General features: G+C 52.6%; 1 protein-coding gene across 4 annotated transcripts in view; it reads right to left on the reverse strand.

Annotated features, from left to right (window-relative positions):
- The window catches only part of MST1 (macrophage stimulating 1), a 62,524-nt gene extending 40,325 nt beyond the window's left edge, over positions 1-22,199 (reverse strand). For all 4 annotated transcript variants that reach the window (XM_084635202.1, XM_084635201.1, XM_084635200.1 and 1 more), the window contains exons 1-4: positions 22,085-22,199; positions 16,994-17,141; positions 3,556-3,668; positions 1,875-1,989 (exon numbers count right to left, since the gene is read on the reverse strand). In XM_084635202.1, the coding sequence (XP_084491328.1) occupies positions 1,875-1,989; positions 3,556-3,668; positions 16,994-17,141; positions 22,085-22,139 (431 nt within the window). In that variant the 5' untranslated portion in view covers positions 22,140-22,199. The remainder of the gene's footprint in view (positions 1-1,874; positions 1,990-3,555; positions 3,669-16,993; positions 17,142-22,084) is intronic.
- Between the last annotated feature and the right edge of the window lie 5,407 nt (positions 22,200-27,606).

Here is a 27,606-nt window from a genome sequence, read left to right on the forward strand (position 1 = left end):
CTGGGGCAAAGAAATTTTGGGGGCCCTTTAATTAATTAAGGGGCCTTTTTAATTTTTACTCACCTGGCGGCGCTCCGGTTCTTCGGCGGCATTTCAGCAGTGGGTCATTCACTTGCTCCGGGTGTGTTCAGCAGCACTGAAGGACCCGCTGCTGAAGACACTATAGAATACTATATTCTCATGGGGGCCCCTGCAGGGCCCAGGGCCTGAGGCAAATTACCTCACTTGCCCACCCCTCTGGGCAGCCCTGCATTTGAGAGGCTCCAGTGCCCTTTGTGGGGTACAGCACTAATGACAGGAGTTCCCATCTCTGTGAGAGGCTGTGATGCTGTGCGATTGAATATGACTATTTATATCATTGATATTGCCACTGTTAGACAATTACAACAAATCTTATGCAACGTTTGTCACATAAGGTGTCAATGAAAAAGTTATGATTGGCTAAGTATGGTTATCCTATGTGTATGCATAGGATACATTTGTGTAGCTGAAGTTATGAATATTGGCTATTCATACATGTGTGCTGTATTCCCGGGTAACAGCCACCAGATAAAATTTAAATTGAGGCCAGACAGCTTTCTGTTGATGTCCCATCAAGGACACTTAGCTCTCACAATGGGCCACAGAAGAAACTCCTTCCACCCTGATAGCTCTTCCTGCAGAGGGAGGCTTCAGCCAGAACATGGGCAATAGGTGCCCCTATGAGTCATCTAGCATGTAAGGACGTGGGATATGCTCATGTGACCCTGGACTCCATCTGGGCCAGTAACTTTCCATGCTTTTCATGTAACTTTTCCAACTTTTCATCTGGACTGTGAGCTTTGTTTGAGACAGTAGATTTCCAGGCACATGGCAGAGGATATAAAAGATCCCTGAGATATCTCCATTTGGCGCTCCATTTCCTGGCCTGATTCTCTGGACTGTGGATTTAAAAGTCAAAGGAGCATTTTGAATTATGGACTGAGGACCTTCCATCACTGCTAAAACCTGATATAAGGACTTTGTAATCACTTGCATGTATATGATATGTTAACCATTATTAATTCTCTTCTTTTCTTTTATAATTAAACCTGTAGATTTTAGTCACTACAGGATTGGTACCAGCATGATTACTGGATAAAATCTGGGTTGTATGTTGACCTGGCTGTGTGGCTGATCACTTGGGATTAAAAGGACCCTTTGTTCAATGAAATTGGTTTTCAGTAACCACTCATCCTAGAGTCCAGTGCCTGGGTGGTGAGCCAAGTGCTGTGATGCTTAAGGAGACTGCATCTTTCACTTCCTGTTAACCAGTGTGGTGAGACAAATTTACTTTGATTACAGGCTTGATATATCTAATGAGAAAACAACCCCCAATCTGGAGTGAGTCTGCCCTATTTCTCCACAGTCTGTCCTGAATTTGACATCCTTAGCTGTGACCCACTAAGGCACAGTGACAGAGGCACCATTTACTCTGGACTTCCCAGAGCTGTCAGCTCCTGCAATACCAGCCCAATGAGAGGAGGAGCATGCTGGGGGCAGGGCTGAGGGGAAGCTAGCCCCTTCCACCAGAGGCCCTGCCCCCCAGCCTGCCACACTGACTGGCCGGACCCCTGGGCTGGGGTGAGCCAGCCCGATCTGCTCTTGGATGCTCCAGCCCCTGGCCACCAGCCCAAGCCCCAAGCTCCAGGCCCCTGACTGGAGCTGAGTCTCCACCAGCTTCAGGGGAGAGGGGGAAGCGTGGGCGAGGCCACAGCCTCAGGGGAGACTTAGCCTCCCCTGGCCTTCGATACTCACTGCCCATGCCAGTGGACCCCCAGGTGGCACAGCCCCATCCACCATGGGATAGCCCCACCTCATCTCCTAGCACGGGGTGCGCATCACCCTCACAGCACCTGTGATCATGGGGAATCTTCAATCTCCACTGCTGGCAGTTCTTCCCCTTCTCCGTCGTGGACTGCATGCCCCGGTAGCTTCTCCCATCTCCCCTAATGCAATTCTGCATGTAATCTGTGGGTGAGAAGGGTGCCTCCATGAGCCCAGGGATGGGTGCCTTGCGAAGAACCTCCGTGGGGAGAGCAACCGGCCCTCAGCATGAGCGGTTCCTGCAGCTCCACAGCTACTCCAGCCAGCAGTGGGGAGCAGGCAACCATCAGCCCTGTAGCAAGTGCGCTGGGGAGCTAGAGAGCTGGGGCAGAACTGGGCAGCCTCCCTGCAGTCGGGAGTCGGGAGCTGGGGAGATCTAAGCACAGAGCCAGACACCAGAGCACTGGTGGCTTGAGAGTGGTGGAAGAGCTGGCTCCTGTGGAGTGCAGAACTGGCCAGTTTGGGGCTCCAGGAGGTTGCTGCTCTAGGAAAGGCTGGCACGGGGTAAGCAGAGTGGCAGGAGTCAGTGGCTGTAAGGTTGGAGCCCAGCAGCCTGGCAGCTGTGAGCACAGCCGGGGGTGCTGTCATACAGCACAGATGGCCATGCCACCCCTCTCCTGGGCCGTGCGAGCCGCCAAGTGCCTGCTCTGGAAATGCTCCTGCCCTCACTCTGCCCTCTCGCCTGGGGCTCCCCTTCTCTCACTACAAACCCTCTGACGGGGTAGGAGCTGCCCTCAGCTGGGCTTGCTCTGTGGCTGGACACACAGCATGCCCCAGGCAACAGACGGGCATGGGTGTGTCAGCCTCCAGGGCAAAGCCAGCTCACGGTAGGAAGCATCTGGATGGCCAGAGCCAGCAGCGGGATCCTGGAGTTAGGTTTGATCAGCCCAAGGTCAAACTGGGTGAAAGCACTGCTGACCCTGCCCTTGCCCTCTGCTCCCCCTGCCCTTCACCCCTTGCCCTTTTCCCTGCCCCTCACCCTACACCCCTGCCCCCACCACTCCCCTGGCCCCCCCCACCCTCATCCCCACCCCCCTTACACCCCTGCTCCTGGATCCCCCTGCATTCTCCTGCCCTTGTCCCCACCTTACACACCTTTCCCTCCTGCCCTCATCCCCACCCTATACCTCTGCCCCTGCCTACACCCCTGCCACTCTGGCTCTCACCCCCTGTCCTCATCCCCACCCCCCACCCTACACCTCTGTCCCTGGCTCCTCCTGCCCTTATCCCCACCCTCGCACTATAACCCTGCCCCTGGGCCCTCCTGCCCTTGTCCCCTGCTCTCATCCCCACCCGCTGCCGTTGTCCCCACCCTCTGCCCTACATCCCTGCCCCTGGTCGCCCGACCTCATTCCCCACCCACTGACCTACACCTCTGCTGCTGCCCCCTGCCCCTCACCCCCTGCTCTGATCCCCACCCCTCGCCCCCTGCCATACACCCTTACCCCCACCCCCATCCCACACACCTGCCATCATCCCCACCCCTCGCCCCCTGCCCTATACCCCTGCCTTCATCCCTGCCCCCTGCCCTACATCTCCACACCCGTCTCTCCCGCTCCTCGCCCCCTGCCCTCGTCTCTGCCCTCCTCCACCTCTCTGCCCTACATCCCACCCCCGCCCCTCACCCCTGCGCTTTATCCCTGCCCTTGTTAGCACCCCTTGGCCTTCATCCCTGCCCCACCCCTCACCCTCACCCCTGCCCCCACCTGCCTTTCTTCTGGTAGAGATCATAGTGGACGTTCCTCTGCACGTGGGCGTGCACCGAGTGCTGGGTCCATGGCAGCAGCTGGCAGCCGTGGCGCTGGTGGTTGTAGTGAAAGGCCCTGAAGATCAAACCAAGAGTCTTATCCCAGCTCGGACCAGACCACAAGTCCCCAACCGCGCGGCAGACCCCACCTTGTCATAGAATCATAGAATACCAGGGTTGGAAGGGACCTCAGGAGGTCATCTAGTCCAACCCCCTGCTCAAAGCAGGACCAATCTCCAATTTTTGCCCTAGATCCCAAATGGCCCCCTCAAGGATTGAACTCACAACCCTGGGTTTAGCAGGCCAATGCTCAAACCACTGAGCTATCCCTCCCCCGTGTCCTCAAGGGCTGGGCCAGAGCCAGTGCCCCAGCTCATGTGCCCTCTCCAGCACCTTCCATCACCATAGCAGGAGTCACCACCCGTGCCTGGCTACAGCCTAGTGAACATGGGGGGAGTTCCGAGTAAGGTGACAGAGTCCTCCCCCACCCCAGCTCTAGCCCTCAACTCCTCTCCCACCCCAGCTCCTCCCCTGCCCCGCCTCTGGCTCCCGGCTCCTCATGCACTCCGGCTCCACCCCCCAGTTCCTGGGGATGCAGTGGGGGCTGGAATGGGGCAGACTGTGGGTTGAACAGGGTGTGGCCATGGGGGGAAGGGGCAGAACGGAGGCGGGACTGCAGGCGGAAAGGGTGGGGATGGGTCCAGTGTTCCCTCTACTATTTCTGACACATGTGCGGAAAGAATTTTATTATGTTTACCAATATGGAGGTGATGTAAGACACATCACTTCCATAATGGCACACATAACAAAATTCATGTGGTGGGGTTGGGGCCGAGGGGTTTGGAGTGTGGGAGGTGGCTCAGGGCTGGGGCAGAGGGTTGGGGTGCAAGGTGTGAGGGCTCTGGCTGGGGATGATGGGTTTGGGGTGCCGGCTGCCCTGGGGCTACAACGGGGAGAGAGGACTCCCCCCAGCTCTCTCTCCCCGCAGCAGCACTTGGGCTGGGAGGAGAGGTGCCTCTCCCCGCTGTGGCAGCTTTGGGGCTGGGGCTGTGGGATAGGAGCCTTTCCCCCAGCCACAGCAGGTCCAGCCGGGCTGGATTGGGGCCAGAGGAGGGGTGTCTCTCCGCCTGCCTCAGCAGGTCTGGGGCTGGGCTGGGCTGGGTTGGAGCCGTGGGATAGGCGACTCTCCCCACCGCAGCCCTGCGCACCTGCACAGCACTTAATAGGCTGTTGCACAGCCACCCAGCTTAGAGGGAATTTGGGAGGGGCCCCCCACTTTCTCTGGCCCAGGGCTCCACAAAACTTTAATTTGCCTCTGGAAGGCCCACCCCAACTTGGGAGCCAGCTGGCTTTGCTCAGTGGGAAAACAAAGGGCTGAAGAGAGACACCAGGTGTTTTGTCCAGGAAAGATAACAAAGGACGGAGGAGGGGCCTTTGGGGAGGTAATATAGCATGGTTGACTGGAAGGAAAAATGCTTCTGGACTGGGACCAAAGAGATTGGGACAGACCTAGATGGACTGTGCTGTAATTTTCTATTCTGCAGCTACCCAAGAATTTCTACACTGTGTTTCTAGACAACCAATAAGCCCTTGTTTTACAGTGCTGGCTGAGAGTCACTCCACTCTAAAGAGGTCAGGGTTTCATTGCTCCCTCTGGGTGTGCAAACGGCCCCCCCTGCCCCCAGGGTCCAGTTCAAGTGGACTCACTGAGGAAGTTCGCAGAGTGAGGCAGGCATGCTGAGGTCTCAGAGGTGCAGTTCCAGGAGGCAGTGGAGTCAAAGGGCTTACCCCAGCAAGAGTGTGACCCTAAGGAGGGTTAACACTCTAAAGGGGTTCCTCCCAGGGACCGCTACTGAGAGTATGGGAGAGCACTGGACTTGTAGTTCTATGACACCCTCTCTCGCAGCAACACCATTGATCGGGCCAGAGCCCTCTGCCATGATGGTAACAGCTCCAGCCCACTAGAGAATTTGGCTCCTGCCATTAGCTGTCTGCCCCATGCTACCTGTCAGCTCTGTGTTCCTGGGAAACCAAGGTGCAGTATCCAGCCTGTCTGATTCAGGAAGGACCCCACCCCAGCCTCTGCTTGAACCAAAACCGATCAGAAGAAAGATTTATAAAAAGCAATGAAAAGACAGTGGGAGACACACCTAAACCCCTCCAGACAAGGGTTACAGGATTAAGGAAACTCCCCTAGCCTCATTTGCATCAGAGATGGGACACGCATATCCATTAGCATACAGAATGGAGAACAGAGATTCCAAGGCAAGAACCACATGGAACTCTGGGACCAGAAAGGCAGGGAAGCACTGCATGATGCGGGATCTCTGCTTCAGATGTTAATGAACCCTCGCCTGCACACACCCAGCTCAGTAGTTATCAGACCTAGTCTAGTAATAAATCCTTTATTGGTATCTGTAGCGAGGCGGTGTGGCTCCCCGCCGCCCCGAAGAGGGTCGAGCCCCTCCAGACACCGGAGTGGGTGGAGCCAGGAAGCTCTGAGCCTGCCCCTCAGAGGGACAGGCGGCAACCTGGAAGTATAAAGGCGGGCCCTCAGAGCTCACTAGAGGACCAGTGGCCAGGGAGGCCAGACATAGCCAGCCTAACCCGTGACTGGAAAAAACCCCATGGCCCCAGGTCCACACCAAGACTGGCTGGACCTGCCCTACGCCAGCTATCCAGGGGAGTTGCCGGACCTGCCCTGCGCCAGCTATCCAGGAGAGTTACCAGGCCGGCTGCTTGTCCACTGCCCTGAGGAACCCATGGTGCTGGACCCCCCTGGAGAACTCTGCCGTGATCCAGGTACCAGAAGTGGGGGAATTAGGAAGTAGCCCAGGGACAGCCGACCCTAGTCTGGCTGTATCTCTGCCAGAACCCAAGTCAGTGTGTTGCGGTCAGGATCCCCACTGACCCAGCAGCGGGTCGTTTGCCACTGCTAGGGCCCCGGGCTGGGATGCAGCGGAGTGGGTGTGCCTGTGTCCCCCCTGCCACCCAACTCGTGGGTGGTAGTCTCTCCCTCTTCCAGATCCTTGGAGGCCTGGGCTAATTCACACATGCTGTGTTGCTCAGTCCCTGCCCAAGGGCCTGAGCTACTGACTATTTGGTGCCTGCCCTGACCCATGGCCTGGCCTGCTAACATTGGGCTATTTGCTCAGCCCCTGCCCGAGGGCCTGAACTACTGACTATCTGGTGCCCCACCCTGACTCAGGGCCCGGGCCTGCAGTGCTCATTCCAGTTACCACAAGGGCTGCCGTGGGAGACTCTGGTGGCCAGACAAATTCCCCCAAAGTCAACTGTGTGTAGTGAGCTGGTGTGGCTCCCTGCCGCCCCAGAGAGGGTTGAGCCCCAGCATAGCCCCTTTACAGTATACAAAACACTGAAGCTGCCTAATTGCATGGTGAGCTCCCTCAAAGGAACATCGCCCTTGGCAGGAATGATCAGTTCCTATTGTCTAGCCTGAACAAAACAACTTTGGTATATTCCCTTGAGCCATTAGTTTACCCATAAACAAATCTAGTGTTCTCCCTTTAACCATTGTTGTTTCCCTACAAAAAACCCCTACCCATGCTCAGGACCTGCCTGGATCCAAAATCTGCATCAGTTACATTGGGACTTCATCTTCTCCTGACTGATCGTGCTGGGGGCTCTGCCTGTCTCCAGCACTCCGGACCCTCAGCTACCACCACTACCTGGGAACCCCGACCGGTTCAAGCTGCATGGATAACCCATCTCTCTCTCTCTGTTTTTTGTCCTACTCTAGGAATAGCTTTCTAACCCTGACTTGTGTGATCAGGTATAGTTTTCTAAACCTGACTTTTGTAACCAAATTTAAGATAGATTTAATATTGAACCTGTTTTGATTGTTTGGCTCTCCGTGTATGGTTATTACCTGGCCATAAATAATTTTTATGGTTAAGATGGTTGCTTCCCTCCCTCCATCTCTCTCTTTTCGGCTTCCCCATTTGCTCTGCAGCAACGCTCCTCCTACCTAAGCTAAAGATCCCTGTAGCACCCAAAAATCCTGTGGGGTTTGCTCATCAAGGGGGTTACTACCAGAACAATTGTCACGTGAAAGTGCGGATAGGGACATGCTGAACCTGTGGCATAGGAGGGTGGCAGCTTGGAAGTGCTGTACAACCTAGCCTGCTGAGTCCAGGGGCATATAAGGGATCAGCTTGGGAGTGCTGATTGACCTGGTCTACTCAGATGCTGTGATAAATGAATCGAAGTGGGGAAGATTGGAGCAAAATGGGTGGAGGTGGTGGAGAATAAGAAAGCTAGTAGCAGTTGGTATGGATATCAGAAGGGGCAACCCATGACGACACTCCACCATTGGGATCAGCCCAAGGCCCCACCTCACAAGGAGGAGCCCTCCACACAACTAGGGAAACCCCAGGTGCCCTCTCATCTCACCATGCTACTCTCCAACCACCCACCTCGCCGAAGCCCACAGTCAGCTGGGTGATGCTTCAAATTTAATGAGCTGCGGCATATGAAGGCCAACTGCCCCAAGAGCACCAGCCGACTGCAACTCATCACCCCAGGGTCCTACCGAAAGCCCTCAGGCCCAGATGCCTCGCAAATACCCCCATAGTGAAGGGAAACTGTGAGTGTGGGCGGGAGGAAGATTACTGTGTGGAGAGACTCTGGAGCACTGGTGTCAGCTATTCACCAATCCCTGATGGACCCCAAATTCATCGACCCAGAGGCCAGTGACAGTGCAACCCTTTAAGGCCAACTCTTTTTACTTGTCTACAGCCAAGTTGCCTGTCCAGTACAAGGGCTGGTCAGGGATATGGACTTTTGCAGTCTATGATGATTATCCCATTCCTGTGCTGCTGGGAGAAGACTTAGCCAACCATGTAAGACTAACAAAAAAGGTGGGGATGGTCACCAGCAGCCAGGCTAAACAGGCCTCCACACCTAACTCCATTCTTGAGTCTCCTACAGGACCCAGCCAGAGGTGGTGAAACCAGACTCCAGACCAAAGTCTATGGCAGCAGTTGTAGATCCAGTTCCTGGGACCCAGCCAGAACCAGCTCAAGAATTGGAACTGGGGGAGCAGTCAGCACCAGAGCCTGTGCTTGCAACCCTACCAGAGTCAGGGGAGCCAGTACCAAAGGGCGCTGAAGCCTGAAATACAACCTAGTGCACCAGTGGAAAGCAGTTCACAATCGATGGAGACAACCCTATCACCTGCATTGCTTCCAGTGGGACCAAGCCCAAGTCCACAACCCAGCGAGGAACTAATTCTCCAGCATTAAGGGAGTAGTTCCAGGTAGAGCAGGAAGCGGATGGAAGCCTCAAGGGAGCTTGGATGGCAGCACGACCCACCGCCTCTCAGATCTTCCAATGGGCCCAGGTTTGCTGTAAAAGGAGGACTCTTATACAAGGAAACCCTTTCTGATGGGCACAAGGAGGACTGGCATCCTCAGAGACAGTTGGTAGTTCCAACTAAGTATAGGGAAAAGCTCTTGAGCTTAGCCCACGATCACTCTAGTGGCCATGCTGGGGTGAACAGGAGCAAAGACAGTTTGGGGAAGTCATTCCACTGGGAGGGAATGGGCAAGGATGTTTCTACCTATATCCAGTCTTGTGAGGTGTGCCAGAAGGGTGGGAAAACCCCAAGACCAGGTCAAGACCCTTCTCCAGCCACTTCCCATCATTGAGGTTCCATTTCAGCGTGTAGCTGTGGATATTCTGCGTCCTTTCCCTAAAAAGACACCCAGAGGGAAGCTTTACATACTGACCTTCATGGATTTTGCCACTTGATGGCCGGAAGCAGTAGCTCTACGCAACACCAGGGCTAAAAGCGTGAGCCAGGCATTGGCAGACATTTTTGGCCCTCCGACAACCTTATGGATTTGGGAACTGACTTCCTGGCAGGGACCATGAAACGTCTTTGGGAAGCTCATGGGGTGAACCACTTGGTTGCCACCCCTTACCACCATCTAACGAATGGGCTAGTGGAGAAGGTTAATGGAACTTTGGGAACCATGATACATAAATTTGTGAATGAGCACTCCCATGATTGGGACCTAGTGTTGCAGCAGTCGCTCTTTGCCTACAGGGCAATATCACATCCCAGTTAGGGGTTTTCTCCCTTTGAACTCTTTTATGGCCATGAAGTTAAGGGGCCATTAAAGTTGGTGAAGCAGCAATGGGAGAGAGTTACATCTCCAGGAACTAACATTTTGGACTTTGTAACCAAACTGCAAAACACCCTCAAGGACACTCTAGCCCTTGCTTGAGAAAACCTACAGGATGCTCAACAAAAGCAAAAGGCCTGGTATGATAAACATGCCAGAGAGCATTCCTTCAAAGTAGATGACCAAGTCATGGTCCTAAAAGTGTTCCAGGCCAATAAGATAGAAGTGTCATGGGAGGGGCGATTTATGGTCCAAGAGTGCCTGGGAGCTGTTAATTACCTCATAGTGTTCCCAGACCCTATCCTAAAACCTAAAGTATACCATGTTAATTCTCTAAAGCCCTTTTATTCCTGAGAAATCAAGGTTCTCCAGTTTACAGCCCAGGAGAGAGATAACACTGAGTGGCCTGAAGGAGTCTACTATCAAGGAAAAAGCAATGGTGGCCTAGAAGAGGTGAGTCTTTCCATCACCCTAGGGCATAAGCAGTGACAGCAAATCCAGGAGCTGTGCATCAGCTTCGTGCCAATGTTTTCAGCCACCCCAGGATGGACAGAACAGGCATACCACTCCATTGACACAGGTGATGCTCGCCCAGTTAGAGCCCAACCCTACTGGATGGCTCCTCAAGCCAAAACTCCAATAGAAAGGGAGATCAAGGACAAGTTACAGATGGGTGTAATCTGCCCCTCTGAGAGTGCATGGGCCTCTCCAGTGGTTCTGGTTCTGAAACCAGATGGGGAAATCTGCTTTTGTGTGGACTATCATAAGCTAAATGCTGTAACTCGCCCAGAGAACTATCCAATGCCATGCACAAATGAGCTATTAGAGAAACTGGAACGTGCCCAGTTCATCTCCAGCTTAGACTTAACTAAGGGGTACTGACAAGTGCCGCTAGATGACCCAGCCAAGGAAAGGTCAGCCTTCATCACCCATGTAGGGCTGTATGAATTTAATTTAGGGATGGTAGCAGATGACAGAACAAGGAGTAATGATCTCAGGTTGCAGTGGGGGAGGTTTAGGTTGGATATTAGGAAAAACTTTTTCACTAGGAGGGTGGTGAAACACTGGAATGCGTTACTTAGGGAGGTGGTGGAATCTCCTTCCTTAGAAGTTTTTAAGGTCAGGCTTGACAAAGCCCTGGCTGGGATTATTTAGTTGGGGATTGGTCCTGCTTTGAGCAGGTGGTTGGACTAGATGACCTCCTGAGGTCCCTTCCAACCCTGATATTCTATGATTATAATGTGCTCCCTTTCGAACTGCAAAATGCACCTGCCACCTTCCAGAGACTGGTGAATAACCTTCTGGCGGGATTTGGGGAATTTGCAGTAGCCTACCTTGACGATGTGGCTATATTCTCAGATTCATGGGCAGAACACCTAGAATACCTCCAAGCTGTCTGCTGGCGCATAAGGGAGGCAGGATTAACTGTTAAGGCCAAAAAATGTCAAATAGGCCTAAACAGGGTGATGTGCCTTGGACACCAGGTGGGTCAAGGAACTATCAACCCCCTACAGGCTAAAGTAAATGCTATCCAAAACTGGCCTGTCCCTGAGTCAAAGAAGCAGGTCCAATCCTTCCTGGGCTTGGCTGGGTATTACCGCTGATTGGTACCACACTACAGCCAAATTGCCACCCCGCTGACAGACCTAACCAGGAAAAAACAGCCAGGGATATTAGCCGACTTGTTAGTGGACACTGGAGCATCAGTAAACATTCTAAGTCTCTGGTGGATCTCCGGAGGGAGACCCACTGATAAACAGGTTCAGCTCAGTGGGTATGGGGGAAACATCCAGGAAGCTCCAGTCTGGCAGGATATTCCCTTGCAAACTGACAGACTACAGGGGCAAGTAGAATGCTGGGCTCATGAGGGAAATGAGAAGGGAATCCTAGGTGTTCCTTTCCTCCAAACATTTCAGCTAACTATGGATCTAGCTAATGGAGTGTTATGGAAATTGGAAGGAGGGCCTACAGAGATTTCTGCTGTGCATTGTTGTGCAGCTATAAAGGCAACCACAGCCACCCTAACCTCCGTTTGTGATCCATGGGTACAAGAATTTCCCAGGGTATTGACTAACAATAAGGAGGAGTGTGGAAAAATAGATTCTGAAGTTTTCATTGAGGGAAAAGATCCCTCTCCTCAAAGCTAATATAAATACCCAGCTGCAGCAGAGGAAGGCATTAAAAATACTATAGACTGTCTCTTGAAATAAGGGGTGCTCATGCTTATGCAGAATATCTGCAATTCACCAGTATGGCCAGTCCTTAAGGCAGACAGTATCACTTGCAGAATGACTTCCGTGCATTAAATGCGGCCACCTCTGCAGCAGCCCCTGTAGTAGCTAAATAGAACAAAATCATAGTGACTGTAGGGGCAGCTGGCTCAAAATGGTTCTCTGTGATCAATTTGGCTAATGCTTTCCTGGCTATACCCCTCCATACTTCATGCTGGTATAAGTTTGCTTTTACCTATAGGGGACAACAACATGCCTTCAACTGGACTCCCCAAGGTTTCCATTCTTCCCCTAGTATTTGTCATGCCCATGTCACTAAAATGTGGAACCATTTGCACCCTGACCACCGCTCACACGTAATTTCATACGTGGATGACACTTTAATACACAACCCCACTTCAGAAATGAACAGGGAAATCACCAGGGAAGTGTTGACTACAATGCAGGAAACCGGATTTAAGGTAAATAGAGAAAAGGCTCAGTTAGTATAGCAACAAGTGAAATACCTGGATGTGTGTCTTGGGGAGGATGGTCCGACTCCCAATCAACAAAGGGTAGAAACGATAGGAAAGGAACCTGCTCCCACCGACACACTCCCTACGAGCTCTCTTGGGAACTTTTAATTTCTGCAGAGGCCATTGAAATGTTCTCTGACAAAGCCAAGCCCCTGTACCAATTATTAAAGAAAAACAGGATTTGGGAATGGGGACCAGATCAACAGAGTGTCCTGGTCACCTTGAAACAAGATTTGGCTAGTGCTTCTGCCCTGGCTTATCTGGACTTTGCCCTGCTCTTTGTGATTCATTTGGCCTCCTCAGAGACAAGCATTGGAGCCACTCTCAGCCAAAGGCAATGTGACAAGCTCAGAGTCATTACGTATGACTCCAGGCTCCTGGCTCAAACAGAGCCAGGCTTTACCGCCTGTGAACAAGAGTGTCTTGCGTTGGTCTGGAGCCTCACGCATTGGGAATTTATTATTGGAGGGTCAAAGGTCATTGTTCAGACTGTGTATATTCCCCACTCAAGCACGTCATATTGGGGAAAATACAGGACGGCCAGGTCTCTAACCCCCGCATTGCTCAATAGACCCTCACCCTAGTAAACTGAGCAGTCGAGTTTAAAAATCAACCAGCCATTTCACCAGCCCACTGTGTGCTAATTATAGAAAGAAAGGCGCATACCTGCCCCCTCCCCCTGGTAAAACACCTTGAGTGGCCAGTCAAGGGAGGCATGAGGCTTGCAGACGCTAAACAGAAGGGGGTTGCAATTTGGTTTACAGATAACTCAAGTTTCTACCCTATGGGTCATCCCTGAACAGGGTATGGAGCCATCCGTGTAAATGAGGGAGAGATGCTCCAAGGACCAGCTCGCCCCCATTCTTCCCAAGCAGCTGAGGTGGAGGCAGTTAGAGCTGTCCTAGCTTATGAATCCCAGGACACTTCTGTTACACTGACTCTGACTGGACAGCCAGAGCAATCACTCTGTGGCTCCCCGTTTGATTGAATAGAGAAATGGTAGCTACAGATTGGCGCTCCATTTCTCATTCAGACAAAGGGAGACAAATGTCAAATCTGAACAAGGAAAGAACTGGAGACACCTAGAAGACTCACAGAAAGGGGCATCAGAAAAATCACACAGAAGCAGCACACTGGAACAACAGAGCTGAGGCCTTAGCCAAAGCTGCTGCTACTAGTAACCACACTAGAGACACAGACCAGGTAGAACAAATAGAGGCAGTAACTACCCGAGGAAAAACTTTAGGCAAAGGAATAGATACCTTGGGCTTAAGTACCCTTCAAGGTGGGGATATGGAAATCCAGTCCTTAGCCAAGACAGGGAAAGATCCACAGGAAAATACAGGATTGAGCAAATTGGAGATGTCTGCTGAGCAGTGGATGCAGGTGGTCAAAGACACTGGATAGTCCCCAGCCTGGCACAGGGGGACCTGATTCAGTTTGTGCATGAGCAAGGGCATAGAGGAAAACAGGATACTTTAAATAGGGTTAAAGATATAGGGTGGTGGCCAGGCATGAAAGCGGATATAAATCAGTGGTGTGATAATTGTTTGCAGTGCGCCATGGTTAATGTTGATTGCAAGGTTAAAAAAAATGCATTGGGGCACTGAAGAATAAAGGGTCCCTGGTCCCTGGTCCCGGATTCAGATAGATTACATAGGCCCTTTACCCACCACCAGTAGAGGGAATAAATACTGCCTGGTAATAGTAGATCCCTTCTCCAAATGGGTGGAAGCCAGCCCTACTAAAACTAACACTGCCTCGGTCACTGCTAAGAAACTCTTTAACATGGTTTTCTCAAGAATGGGAATTCCCAGAGTAATTGATTCAGATTTGGGATCCCATTTTGTGGGAGATGTTATGCTTTAGGCATTAAGCAATGTTTCCACATAGCTGGACACCCTGAGTCCTCTGGACAAGTTGAACAAACCAATCGCACTCTAAAGGAAGCTTTGAGAAAACAAGTAAAGACCTCAAGGAGGGATTAGGATGAAAAGCTACCAACAGGGCCAGTGCAACCACTAGGCGAAGTAGGCGGTCGCCTAGGGCACCAAGTGGTTGGGGGCGCCAAAAAGCGGTGCCCTGGCTTGGCAGGGAGGAACCGCCTTCCGGCGGCACCGGAGAGCCAGAGCATTGGCTTGAGGGGGCAGTGAGCCCCAGCCATGGAGGAGCTGGCGCGGCGCAGGGGGGCAGCAGCCCTGAAGAGGCAGCGGCACTGCTAGCGGGGAGCAGCCCCTCCTGCCCAGGCTGCGGCCCAGTGCCCCACCCCCCGGGGCTCCTGCAGGCTGCAGCAGATGCATGCGGGCGGTGGCCCCCATGCGCCCTCCAGCTCCCCCCTCGCTGTGCTCCCAGGCATGTGAGCTACGGCCACCCCTCCCACTGCCTCAGCACTCTGGGGGGGAGGGGCTATGCATGCGGCAGCCCGGCGCATGATTTGCCTCCACGTGGAGCCAGCATCTGACCGGCATGGACATGATAAGGGGAGTCCCGGGGGGCAGTCAGGGAGCAGGGGGAGGGTTGGATGGTTCGGGAGTTCTGGGGGGGGCCTGTCAGGGGGAGGGGGTGTGGAGAGGGATCGGAGCAGTCAGGGGACAGGGAGCAGGGGGGGTTGGATGGGTCAGGAGTTCTGGGGGGTCTTGTCAGGGGGTGGGGAGTGGTTGGATGGGCAATGGGAGTCCCGGGGATCTGTCTGGGGGTGGGGGTGTGGATAAGGGTGGGGACAGGTAGGGGGTAGGGTCCTAGGGGGGCAGTTAGGCTGCAGGGGAGTCTCAGGAGGGGGTAGTCAGGGGACAAGAAATAAGGAGGCTTAGGTAGGGGGTGAGGTTCTGGGGGGCAGTTAGGGGCAGGGGTCCCGGGGGGGCAGTCAGGGGACAAGGAGCAGGGGGGATTGGAGGTTCTGAGGGGGGCAGTGAGGGGGTGGGAAGTAGGAGCGAGTGGATGGGGGCGGGGCTAGGGCAGGGCTCTCCCTCCCCCATCCTCTTTTTTGATTGTTTAAATATGGTAACCCAAGGGAAGCCGGGCGGGGGGGGGGACATGGGGGCCAGCATCCGCATGCATCCGCTGCGGCCTGCAGGAGCCCCCGGGGGGGAGGGTGCCGGGCCGCAGCCTGGGCAGGGGCGGGAGGCACAGCTGCTCCCCGCTAGTGGCACTGCCGCCGTTGCAGGGCTGCTGCCCCCCTCGCTGTGCCGGCTCCTCCATGCTGGGGCTTGCCACTGCCGCAAGTGGGACACTCTGGCTCTCTGGTGCCTCTGGAAGGCGGCTCCTCCGTGCCAAGCTGCTGCAGCGGCCCAAGCCCAGCAAAGCCAGTGACTTGGGGTGGGGGCTGCCGGGGTGGGGTGGGGAGGGCTTGTGAGGGGGCTGTGCACCCTCCAGGGGAATTCAGGGGGTGGGAAGGGGGGGAACCTGGTCTGGGGAGCAGCCCCTGGGCACAGCTGGCCCCTGGGCAGGCTGGCCCCTGGGGTCTATAAAGGCTCGTTGAGATTTGCCCCTCAATGAACCAATGTCCGCGGGGGTGGGCCGCAAGGTGGAAGTTTTGCCTAGGGCGCAAAATAGCCTTGCGCCGGCCCTGGCTACCAATCATCTTAATGGCTCTAATAGGCTCTAAGGTGATACATGGGTACACTCCCTTTGAAGTTATGACTGGAAGGCAAAGGCACATGCCTGAAAGTTGGTGGTTGGGAGTGGAACTGCCTAGTGCCTGGGAAGATGGTAACAGATGAATGGGTACAAACGCTAGTAGAGACTGTAGCTGCTTTGCACAAGCAAGTGGCAGCACAGCTAGGCATAGTACAGCAAAACACAGACAAAAAACTAGCCTCCTGGCACCAAACAGCCAATCAGAGTGGCTACAGGCAGAGTTCTTCTCCCACACCCCAGCAACACACAGCCATTCTCAGAGGTGGGGAGAGTTGCAAACAGCTCATGGCCCCCCATGGGAAATGGGGATGGGACAGTGACCTATGTTCCCTCTATTGGTGCACATAACAAAATTCATTCCACACATGTGTAGGAAAAATTAGAGGGAACACTGACAGTGACTCTGCCATCCTTCTCCTGCCTGGGCAGGTGTGGGGTGTGAGCAGCCCCTGGATTCCCCACCCCGACCTGGGAAGGGGGAGAAGAGTCCCTCTGCAGCCCCTGGCCTGGGAGAGTGAGGGTGAGGAACCCTAGGAGGAGCAGATGGGATTTGGGGGGGAAGGACTGATTGAGAGGTTGGGAACAGGCAGAAGTGGGGGGACAGCTTCTGCTTGGGGGGACAGAATCCCCTCCCCCAGTAGATCTGGGAGAGTGGGTGACACTGATTGTGACCCACACACAGGAGGGGAGGCAATAATCAACAGCCTGTGCAAAACGTGGGGTAGCCTGCTCTCCTGAGCTAGCACTTGGGGGTCCAGCTCCTGAGGCGGGCAGCGTTGCCCTGCTCATGCATCACACAGGGGAGCTCACACACATGCAGCCACACACACTTGTATGCACCCCTAGCTGGGCCCCCATCACCCCACTCACCTGCAGTCCAGCAGCACCGTGCAGCGCCTGGCACACTCCTCGGTGTCTGCAGGCTCCTCCTGCTCCGGACCGGGGCCTTGCTGGCTCAGGGAGAGCAGCTGGGTGGCTTTGAGCCTCTGGAAGTCATTGAGAGGGGAGCGCTGCTGCCCTGGGGGACACAGCGAGAGACACATTCCTGGCAATCACATGGCTGGGGGTGCCCAGCTTTGGCCTCACTCCTTGTCCTGGGCATGGAACCAAGAGGGGTCTGGCAAAGCAGTGGGGCCAGGGAATCAGAGGTGCCTGGGCAGGCAGCAGAGCTATGGACAGACAGCGGGGCCATCAGTGGGGCCGGTGGGCAGGCAGAGGCAGGGCTGGCCTTACCATGAGGCGAACTGAGGCAGCCTCCTCAGGTGCCAGACTTTGGGGGGGCACCGCTAGGACCCAGAGTGTAGAAAATTGTACCTGCTGCTGGTACATATGTATTCTCTCTACTCTAGATGCACAGAGATGGTGGAGTGCTGTGCTGGAGGAAGGAGGGCACAAGAGACATAACAGACAGGCAGGAGAAAAGGTGAGAGGGAATAACAGAAAGCAGCAGGAGCTGCAGGGAGAGAGAAGAGGAGGAGCCTCTTATGTACCTCTCTAGCACTCCCAGGACCCTGGACTGATTAACACCAGCTTCTCAGGGAGCTTCCTCTTTCCTGCTGCTTCCCTGAACTCAGTTGATGAGAACGGGCAGTCAACTGAAGTAGTAGGAGCCAGTTAGGCCCTTAAGATGCTGATATCTTCCCTCACTCAGGCCCGGCTACCAGCCTACTTATTTGTCCACTTCAGTTGAGTGTTGAGAGCCACTATAGCTGGCACAGAACAGCAGTCATGAGTGAAAGAAGAAAACGCCCCTCTGGGGCAGCATTTAGAAAAAGAAAGGAAAGGAAGCTTTTCTGCCTAAGCAGGAAGGAGCTCTCCTGAGATACATAAACACAAATGTTCACGGTGAGCCTTCCGGCCCTGGTGAGGATGTGAGTGGTGACAAGATGCCTGATCTTCCAGTTAGAGTGCAGGTGACCTGGCAGCTACTGCAGCATCCATGTCTCCATCTCAAATGGATGTAACCATGCACATTCCTGAAGAAAAGTATAGATCAGAGAAGAGTGTGGTGGAGGTGCAAGAAACAGCTGCTGCCAAGTTTAGTTCCTTAAATCCAGATGATCCAGGACTGTGGACCCACTTGAGCAGTAGCCTGAGGGACTTCCTTGTACTGCATGGGCCACAGCAAGTGAAAAACTTCATGTTCCCCAAAGACAATGAAAATAGAAGTTTCCATCCAACACATTACTGGTGTGAAATCCCCAATGGTGACAAAGTGGAGAGGCCATGGCTTATGTACTCAAAAACCCAGAATGCTGCCTACTGTTTTTGTTGCAAACTCTTCCAGCCTAATGTTTCAGCCACACTGGGTTCTACAGGAACAAAGAACTGGAAAGAAATCTGGCTAGAAATCTGGCATGCCATGAGAAGGCAGCAAATCACCAGAGAGCATTCCATAGGTGGAAAGAGCTTGAGATGAGACTAAAGGCCATCATAGATGATCAGCATCAAGAGAAGATTGCATCAGAGTCTCTTTACTGGCAAAATGTTCTGAAAAGGCTCATTGCCATTGTGAGAATGCTTGCTACCCAAAACCTAGCACTGCATGGCACTTCAGATCAGCTGTATATGCCAAACAATGGAAACTTCCTTAAAATTGTGGAGCTGATGGCTGAGTTTGATGCTGTACTCCAGGAGCATCTAAGAAGATGCAAATTCCACTCTTTTGGAAAAACAATTCAAAATGAGATCATACAGTTACTGGCAACAAAAGTCAAACAGAAGATTGTGGCAGATCTGAAGTCAGCAAGATATTACTCTGTTATTCTGGACTGCACACCTGACATCAGCCATACAGAACAAATTACTTTAATGGTGCATTTTGTAACAACAACAGAACCTATTGAAAGTGTCCCTGCAATGGTGACAGTCAGAGAGTATTTTCTAGAATTTATTGACATTGATGATACTACAGGAGCTGGTATGACAAACGTGCTTCTTAAAAAGCTGGAAGATACAGGAATTGCAATAGCTGACATGAGAGGTCAGGGCTATGATAATGGTACCAACATGAGAGGAAAGAACAGAGGAGTGCAGACATGGATCCGAGAGTTAAACCCTCGAGCTTATTTTGTCCCATGCAGTTCTCATTCATTGAACTTGGTGGTCAGTGATACATCATCAGCCTCTAGTGAGGTTGCTGAATTTTTTAATGTAATTCAAAGCATCTATGTATTTTTCTCCGCATCAGCTCATCGATGGCAAATTTTGAAGCAACATCTGGGAACATCCTCTCTGACACTGAAACCACTGAGTGCCACATGATGGGAAAGTCGAGTGAAGGCAATAAAGTCTATCAAACACCAAATTGGGAAGATAGATGATGCCATAGTTGCCATTATGGAGGATAATGCTATGACAGGAATTGTTCGTGGGAGAACAGTGGCAGAGGGAAATGGAATCACCAGAAACCTACATAACTTCAAATTTCTGTGTGGCTTAGTGTTGTTGCATGACATACTGTTCGAAATAAATGTTGTAAGCAAGAGACTCCAAGGTGTTGACCTTGATATATCTGGAGCAATGGAACAACTGGACAAAGCAAAGTCATACCTACAGTCTTACTGGTCAGATGAGGGATTTCAAAATGTTCTGAAGAGTGCACAGAAGTTGGCAGAGGAACTTCACACTGAAGCTATTTTCCCACCCATTCAAGAATACAAGAGTCACCAAAGAAGACATTTTGATTACGAGGCATGGGATAATCCCATAAGAGACCCCAAACAACAATTCAAAGTTCAATTCTTTAACCAGGTGCTAGATTGTGTAATACAGTCAGTTGAAGAACATTTCATGCAGCTCAAGGAACACAGCAGTATATTTGGGATGTTGTATGATATTCCAAAACTCCTCACTATACCTGAAGAAGACCTACACCAGCAATGCAGGGCACTACAGACAGTGTTGACACATGATGACATGCATGATATTGATGCAAGTGATTTAGGTGATGAACTGAAAACCCTTTCAAGATACATTTCAGCAGAATCAACTACAAAGGCTGTTCTGGAATATATGTGCTGTGACAAAGTTCCTCCTCTACCTTGGTGGGTCTTGCACTTATTGGCGGATTTGCTCACCTTGGAGATTCACGGTTGCCTTCAGTTTGGCCATTTTCATGAACCCACAGTCCAGGTCAACCCCTCCTGTGTCTGACCAGGAGTTGGGAGGTTTGGGAGGAGCTCGGGCCCGCCCTCTACTCTGGGTTCCAGCCCCGGGCCCTGTGGAATGCAGCTGTCTAGAGTGCCTCCTGGAACAGCTGTGTGACAGCTACAACTCCCTGGGCTACTTCCCCATGGCCTCCTCCCAACAGCTTCTTTATCCTTACCATAGGACCTTCCTCCTGGTGTCTGATAATGCTAGTACTCCTCAGTCCTCCAACAGTATGCATTCTCACTCTCAGCTCCTAGTGCCTCTTGCTCCCAGCTCCTCACACACACACACACGCCACAAACTGAAGTGAGGTCCTTTTTAAACTCAGCTGCCCTGATTAGCCAGCCTTAATTGATTCTAGCAGCTTCTTGATTGGCTGCAGGTGTTCTAATCAGCCTGTCTGTCTTAATTGTTTCCAGAAAGTTCCTGATTGTTCTGGAATCTTCCCTGTTACCTTACCCAGGGAAAAGGGACCTACTCAACCCAGGGCTAATATATCTGCCTTCTATCACTCTCCTGTAGCCATCTGGCCCGACCCTGTCACAGAGCACAAATAAGATGACCACCCTCTTTCCAAATGCTTTTGTTGCTCTGCACATACTTCTAACACTTCCTGTAACAGTTGCCAGTGGCTTCTCCAAGCTGAAGTTAATAAATATGCTCCACAATGACACAGGAGAGGCTGGTCAGCCTTGCAACCATCTCAATAGAGCATAAGCTGGCCCAGACTGTGGACCTTCAGGAAGCAGTTCAAATCTTTGCAACCAAGAAGGCACAGAAAGCACCACTTTGATTATTCAAACAGATAAAAATGCCAGTGTTTACTATACAGACAAGAAAAGTTACATTTGCTGTTCAGGCATTTAAAGTTAAGTGTTACTTAAAATTTTTGAACAAGGCATTTTAAGTTGTTAGTTCTCCTTTACTGGGGTAGGTAAAGCAGAGCAGTACCATGATAGGAGTAGAACAGGAAGAAGGCAGAACTGAGACCTTTCAAAGTTTTGGCCCAAGCAAGGGGGCTGCCTCAGGTGCCAAAATGTTGTGGGCCAGCCCTGGGCAGAGGGGCCAGCAGGCTGGCAGAGTGGCCAGCAGTGGGGCCGGCAGTGCAGCTGGGGCACATCTATGGCTGCAGGAAGGGGGCTATTTCAAGCTGTATTTTGTATCCTCTAAAATTCCCAGCCATAGTCTGACTAGCCTGTTAAGTGCCAGGCCAGGTCCAAGCTTGGGGTGCCAATGGGAGCTCCTCAGTGCCAGGGGGCCCTGATTCCATACCCCTGCATCCCACACCCCTCCCCAGAAGCTATCTGAGACATCTCAGCACATGTCTCTGTCCAAAGACAGGGAAAACTGCGCCGGAGACCCGGCCAGCACTGGTCGGCCAGCCAAGCCAGGACAGAGCACATCTGAGAGTGCAGCCAGTGTCTGGGCCGCTGCCCTAATGGCTCTGCCAGCATCCCTGCCCCACAGAGCCCATGGTCTGGCCCCAGTCAGGGGCACCACTTCTCACTGGTGTCCACCTCCCTCTCCTCTCTTGGCTGGAGCCATGACCCAGCTGTGCTGGTCAGAGTCCTTTGCTCTGTGGGGCTTGAGCACGAAGCGGGGAGCAGCTGTTCCTGCCCTGCTTCATGGGGCTTTTCCCCAGGGTCTCCCCTCGGCTGCCTGCCCACAGACCTCCTTGGCGGGTGCAGGAGGGAGAGGCGCGTGCTGGGCCCCATGCCAGACCAAGAGGGGCCCCTCTGCCCTAGTTCCTGCCCCACTGGGAGGGCAGGCTCGCAGCAGGCCCTGGCTGCCCCAGGCGGGCACTCCTACCTGTGCTGAGGGCACAGGCCAGGGCAAGCAGCAGCACTGCTCCGGCCTGCATCATCCTGCTGCGCCGTCAACCTCAGGGATTGTTGCGGAGCCTGTGCAGAAATGCGCTGGCCGAGGTTGGACTGTCCAAGCAGGGCAGTGCCCTGAGGGCCACCCCCAGTTCTCCGCTCCCGATGGGCAAATATTTGCCTCTGGGCCATAAGCCAATAATGCAGCTCTGGGGAGTGGGAGGGTCACCATTCAAGGGATTCCCAGGCAGATCACAGAGGAGCAGCCCTCACCCCCAACACACACTCAGCTCATGGGGATTTCAGCTCCCTGCCACCAAAAGCTCCTGGGCTTCAATAAACAGTCACCCCCTGCATGGCCATATTGACCCAGAGGAGCAAGTTGTGAAACTGCTCCATGCCCAGCTCCAGCAGGACTCGGCCACTCACCCGCTCCTCCCTTTGCAGTAACTGACATGACACCTAGAGCTGCCCTGCCAGGGTGGAGATGCAGCCGACCCTGGGCCCTCTCACAGCTCCAGGAGCTGTGTACTGTGGGTGGGGGCCCGAGGGGCTCTGGAGACTGCTGAGCTGGCAGGTGGCACACATGCCCTGCGTGTAGGGTGGGGGCAGCAGGGCAGTGCTAATGGGTCCCCTGGCCACTCTGGGTGAGCCAGGGCTGCAGCAGAGCCCAGAGGGAAGAGACGCACACTGCCCCCAAGGTGAATGTGAACACGCACCAGGCCAGGTCAGCAGCCAGCCTGTGCTGGAGTCAGAAACAGCCCAGGAAGGAGGCAGTGTTGCTGCAGCACTGTGATACCCCCACAGGGGGGCAGTGTCTCTGCCATGCTGTGGCAATACCTCTGGGGGGGTGTATCTGCACACCGGTTACACCTCTATCCCACCAAAGGGAGGCAGTGTCTCTGCAGCGCTGCAATAATACTCCACAGGGGGGACGTGTCACTGCAGCACTGCGATACCCCCACAAGGGGCAGTGTCTCTGCAGCACTGCAATATCCCCACAGGGGGCAGTGTCCGTATAGGACTGTTTTGTCATTAATCCCCAGTGGGCAAATGTCTGTATGGCCGTGATGTCCCTAAACCACCTCCAGGAGGCCGTGTCCCCACATCACTGTCATTCAGGCGCTGACTCTCCTGGGGACTTGTCTGCGTGGCCGGGGCTAACCACTGGGCTAGCGTTGCTGGGGTCAGTGGGCCCAAAGCATTCCATGCACCTCTCCCTGCAGCACACTTACACTGAACAACTGATGCACACCATCTGGGGCCTGACGTACCACGGTCCTGGGGCCGATTTTGTTCAATATCTTCATTAATGATCTGGAGGATGGTGTGGCTTCCACCCTCAGCAAGTTTTCAGATGACACTAAACTGGGAGGAAGGGTAGATACGTTGGAGGGTAGGGATAGAATACAGAGGGACCTTGACAAATTAGAGGATTAGGCGAAAAGAAATCTGATGAAGTTCAACAAGGACAAGTGCAGAGTCCTGCACTTAGGATGGAAGAATGCCATGTACCCCTACAGACTAGGGACTGAATGGCTAGGCAGCAGTTCTGCAGAAAAGGACCTAGGGGTGACAGTGGACGAGAAGCTGGATATGAGTCAACAGTGTGCCCTTGTTTCCAAGAAGGCCAGTGGCATTTTGGACTGTATAAGTAGGGGCATTGCCAGCAGATCAAGGGACGTGATCGTTCCTCTCTATTTGACATTGGTGAGGCCTCATCTGGAGTACTGTGTCCAGTTTTGGGCCCCACACTACAAGAAGGATGTGAAAAAATTGGAAAAAGTCCAGCAGAGGGCAACAAAAATGATTAGGGGACTGGAACACATGACTTATGAGGAGAGGCTGAGGGCGCTGGGATTGTTTCATCTGCGGAAGAGAAGAATGAGGGGGGATTTGATAGCTGCTTTCAACTACCTGAAAGGGGGTTCCAAAGAGGATGGATCTAGACTGTTCTCGGTGGTAGCAGATGACAGAACAAGGAGTAATAGTCTCAAGTTGCAGTGAGGGAGGTTTAGGTTGGATATAAGGAAAAACTTTTTCACTAGGAGGGTAGTGAAACACTGGAATGCGTTACCTAGGGAGGTGGTGGAATCTCCTTCCTTTGAAGTTTTTAAGGTCAGGCTTGACAAAGCCCTGGCTGGGATGATTTAGTTGGGGATTGGTCCTGCTTTGAGCAGGGGGTTGGACTAGATGACCTCCTGAGGTCCCTTCCAACCCTGATATTCTATGATTCTATGATTCTATGATCTCAGCCTGTTCAGGTTCACAGCAACACGCACCATTCACTACCTGTAAAACTTGTACTAAAGAGACAGAAAAACAGCTAAAGCCTTTGACATGCGAAGTGCTGAGTCAGGCTTTTGCTGTGACACACTCCCTTGTTCCCGTACCCTTTAGCTGGAGAGTTTTTCCTAGGAGAGCTGCTGTCTGGCCAGCTCGCAGATGGTCATACCTGGGCTTTGGGGAACAGAGAGCAGTGACCTGGGTTGAGATGGGGATAAAGTCTGACCCGTTTTTTATAGGAGACAAATCAAGCCAAAAACATCCCTGAAGGGAAAGAAGAGAGCAGCACCAAAAGAACATGCAGCTGCTGGCTCTGTGGCTGCCTTTCACTTGCAGCCTGAGCAGTGTAGAAACACAAGCCCAGCACATGCTCTGATCAGCCATGCCGAGGCCAGGAACAAGCCAGCATCGGGCTGTTCTGGTTTTGCAGGTAGTTGCCTCCCCAAGCCCAGCTCCCAGCAGAGCTTTAGAACAACCTCCACAAAGTTTTTACAGATGCCTGCCTTATAAAACACCAAAAGTCGAGTGGAGTGAGGCACTACCTGCAATGGGCCTGCCATGTGATCAGGACCGAATAGAGAATTTGAACACAGAGTGAATATCATACAATGAACGAATTAAGATTTGACTTCAACTTCTTCTTTATCATCACTAGTGGTTCAACCCAATTTTTGTGCTATATTTCCTGGGATGAAAGAAGTAGGAATTCACTTCTTTCTAGTCCCAGTCACAACAGCTACAGTTGAGCGTCCTTTTTCATCATTGAATAGAATTTTGTGTTCTGAAAGAAGTCGCCTTCTGCATGATCATGAGCATATCATGAAGAACTGGAAGTACTGGACACATGAAAAGCCACCAAAAATGAACACACTGCATTTGAGAAGTTCATTAACAGAGTTGTGCAAAATTACAAGAAACCAAGAAGGATGTAGATATAGTGCTTCATAGTAGGTTTGTGTAGCCAACTTTATTGTGTGTGATGATTTAAAAACATGAGTTAAAGCTAATAAAATGGTAGTGAAACATTTTTCAGTTTTTACTATGGTGCCATACAGCCCACCTTTGCCCTAATGGTCTCACCCCTCATTGGTCCTCACTCCCCCCTTATGTTTTTGAACACCCCCCCCTAATTTCAATTCCTGGGAAAAACACTGCTCCTACTGATGTCAGGCAACTGTGAATCCTGTTGAGTTTGGAATTTCACGATTAACTGCACTGCCATTCGTGATGTGCTACTGACAGCTAGCAGAGCAGTGGAGAGCAGGGTAGGACCCATGCTTTCACACAGAGATGGCAAGGTGAACAGCAAACAAGGGCTGTTGAAAAATGCCACAAACCAAAGACAGAAGCACATGGAATGCTGGGGTGGAAAGCATCATGGGACATTGACTCCAGACCCATGATGCGCTGCAATCCACTACACCTTCCTAGAAGACCTAGAGGCAGAAGTGTGAGATAGCTACTGTAGCAGTGCACTGTTCTCACTGTTGATGCTACTGCCCCAAGTGTGTATGCGCTCTGCCGACAGAGGAAGACAGCATGAACATGAAACAACAATTGTCTTTCAGCGCTTTTTGATTGTCGACAAAACTTTTGCCGACAAAACGCTGCAGTGTCATGGAGGCCTTACTAGCTGCTCATGTGATCTTAGCTTTGAAGCTCTTGCAGGCATGGTGAAAGTTCTATCACCTATAATTTTACATGACCCATTCATTATTTACAGAGCTCATGCCATATGGCCAATTGGTGAATCATACGGTGGCCTGTGTGGGTCAGTGGCAAGGTACTGCCTTTGTCTACAAATGATCACAGGTTCATTTCCTGGCTAAATTCTGGCAGAAGTGGGAAAAGCTCACTGAGCTGTGCATCTCAAATCTCACTGTGACCATTAGGCACTTCCTCCCATGGCCAGCAGGCAGCTGAAGAGATGTAGGGCAGGGCTCCTCTTTGGCATGAGAATCGGCAGCAGGTCAAATCCTGATTCACCTCTTGCAGGAGTAATAAAAATTCTCCTGCCTCTGCACTTATCATAGAATCATAGAATATCAGTGTGACGAAGCAGAACTGTTCTTAATGCTTCCTCTGAATATTGTGGGGGTGCCTCAGTTTCCCCTATGCAGTTCTTAAGGATCTAGGTGGTGGGATAAGGGTGTTTGATCATTGCAGAGCCCTAGAGGGCAGGTGTGTGCAGGGGTCTGGACACAGTGAATGGCCAACACCCTGTTTCCTGGCAACTGATGGCCTGGCCCCTTCCCCCCTGCAAGGTGAGAGCTAAAAGGTTGGAGAACAAAGGAATCAGGTGATCTCCTGGCCCAAGAAAGGGACAAAGCCCAGAGGAGGAGGGGGCGGGAGAGAGTTTCAGTTTGGGGCTGGCTGGGGACATGGAGTGAAGTGCAGACGTGGTTGTCTGGCTCACTGCCCCCCAAAATGGACCCAGCTGACGGGTCCTGTTCTCTGCACTTACAAGCTCTGTTTTAGACCATGTGCCTGTTGTCTAATAAACTTTCTGTTTTACTGGCTGGCAGAGAGTCATGTCTGGCTGCGAAGTTGGGGTGCAGGACCCTCTGGCTTCCCCAAGAGCCCGCCTGGGCGGACTTGCTATGGGAAACGCACAGAGGGGCAGAGGATGCTGAGTGCTCTGAGGTCAGACCCAGGAAGGTGGAAGCCGTGTGAGCTGTGTGTCCTGAAGACAGTCTGCTCACAGAAAGGAGACTTCCTCAGAGTCCTGGCTGGCTTTGTAGGGAGCAGTTCCAGAGCATCACCCAGGGACTCTGTGACAACTGGTGGCAGCTGTGGGATGTACTGCACCCTGTGGATTGCGCTACCTGCAGTAAGTGACTGGGGAAAAGTAAAACGAAGGGGGATTGACGAGGACCAGGCATGCTGAAGGCTCAGAGAGGAGTGGTTTCGGGGGTCAGTTAACCCCTGGGAGTGTGTGACCAGCGAGAAGGACTGTGCAGTAATGGGGTCCCCCTGGGGACTGCGGTGAGCAGTCTCAGGGGTGGAGGAGCCTGTGGCTTGACCCTGAAAGAGAGAAGGACTTTTGCAGTAACAGGGTTCCCCTGGGGATTGCAGCGAGCGGTCCCAGGGGCGGAGGAGTCTGCAGCTCGACCCTGGCAAAGAAGTGGTGACCTCGAGAAGGGCTGGCACACTACGGGTTCTCCCTGGAAACCGTGGGGAGCTGAGAGCACACAGGCCTGTGAGTCCACAACAACTTGGGAATCGCAG

This window comes from Lepidochelys olivacea (assembly GCF_965140295.1).
Source record: "Lepidochelys olivacea isolate rLepOli2 genome assembly, chromosome: 7".
NCBI lineage: Eukaryota > Metazoa > Chordata > Testudines > Cheloniidae > Lepidochelys > Lepidochelys olivacea.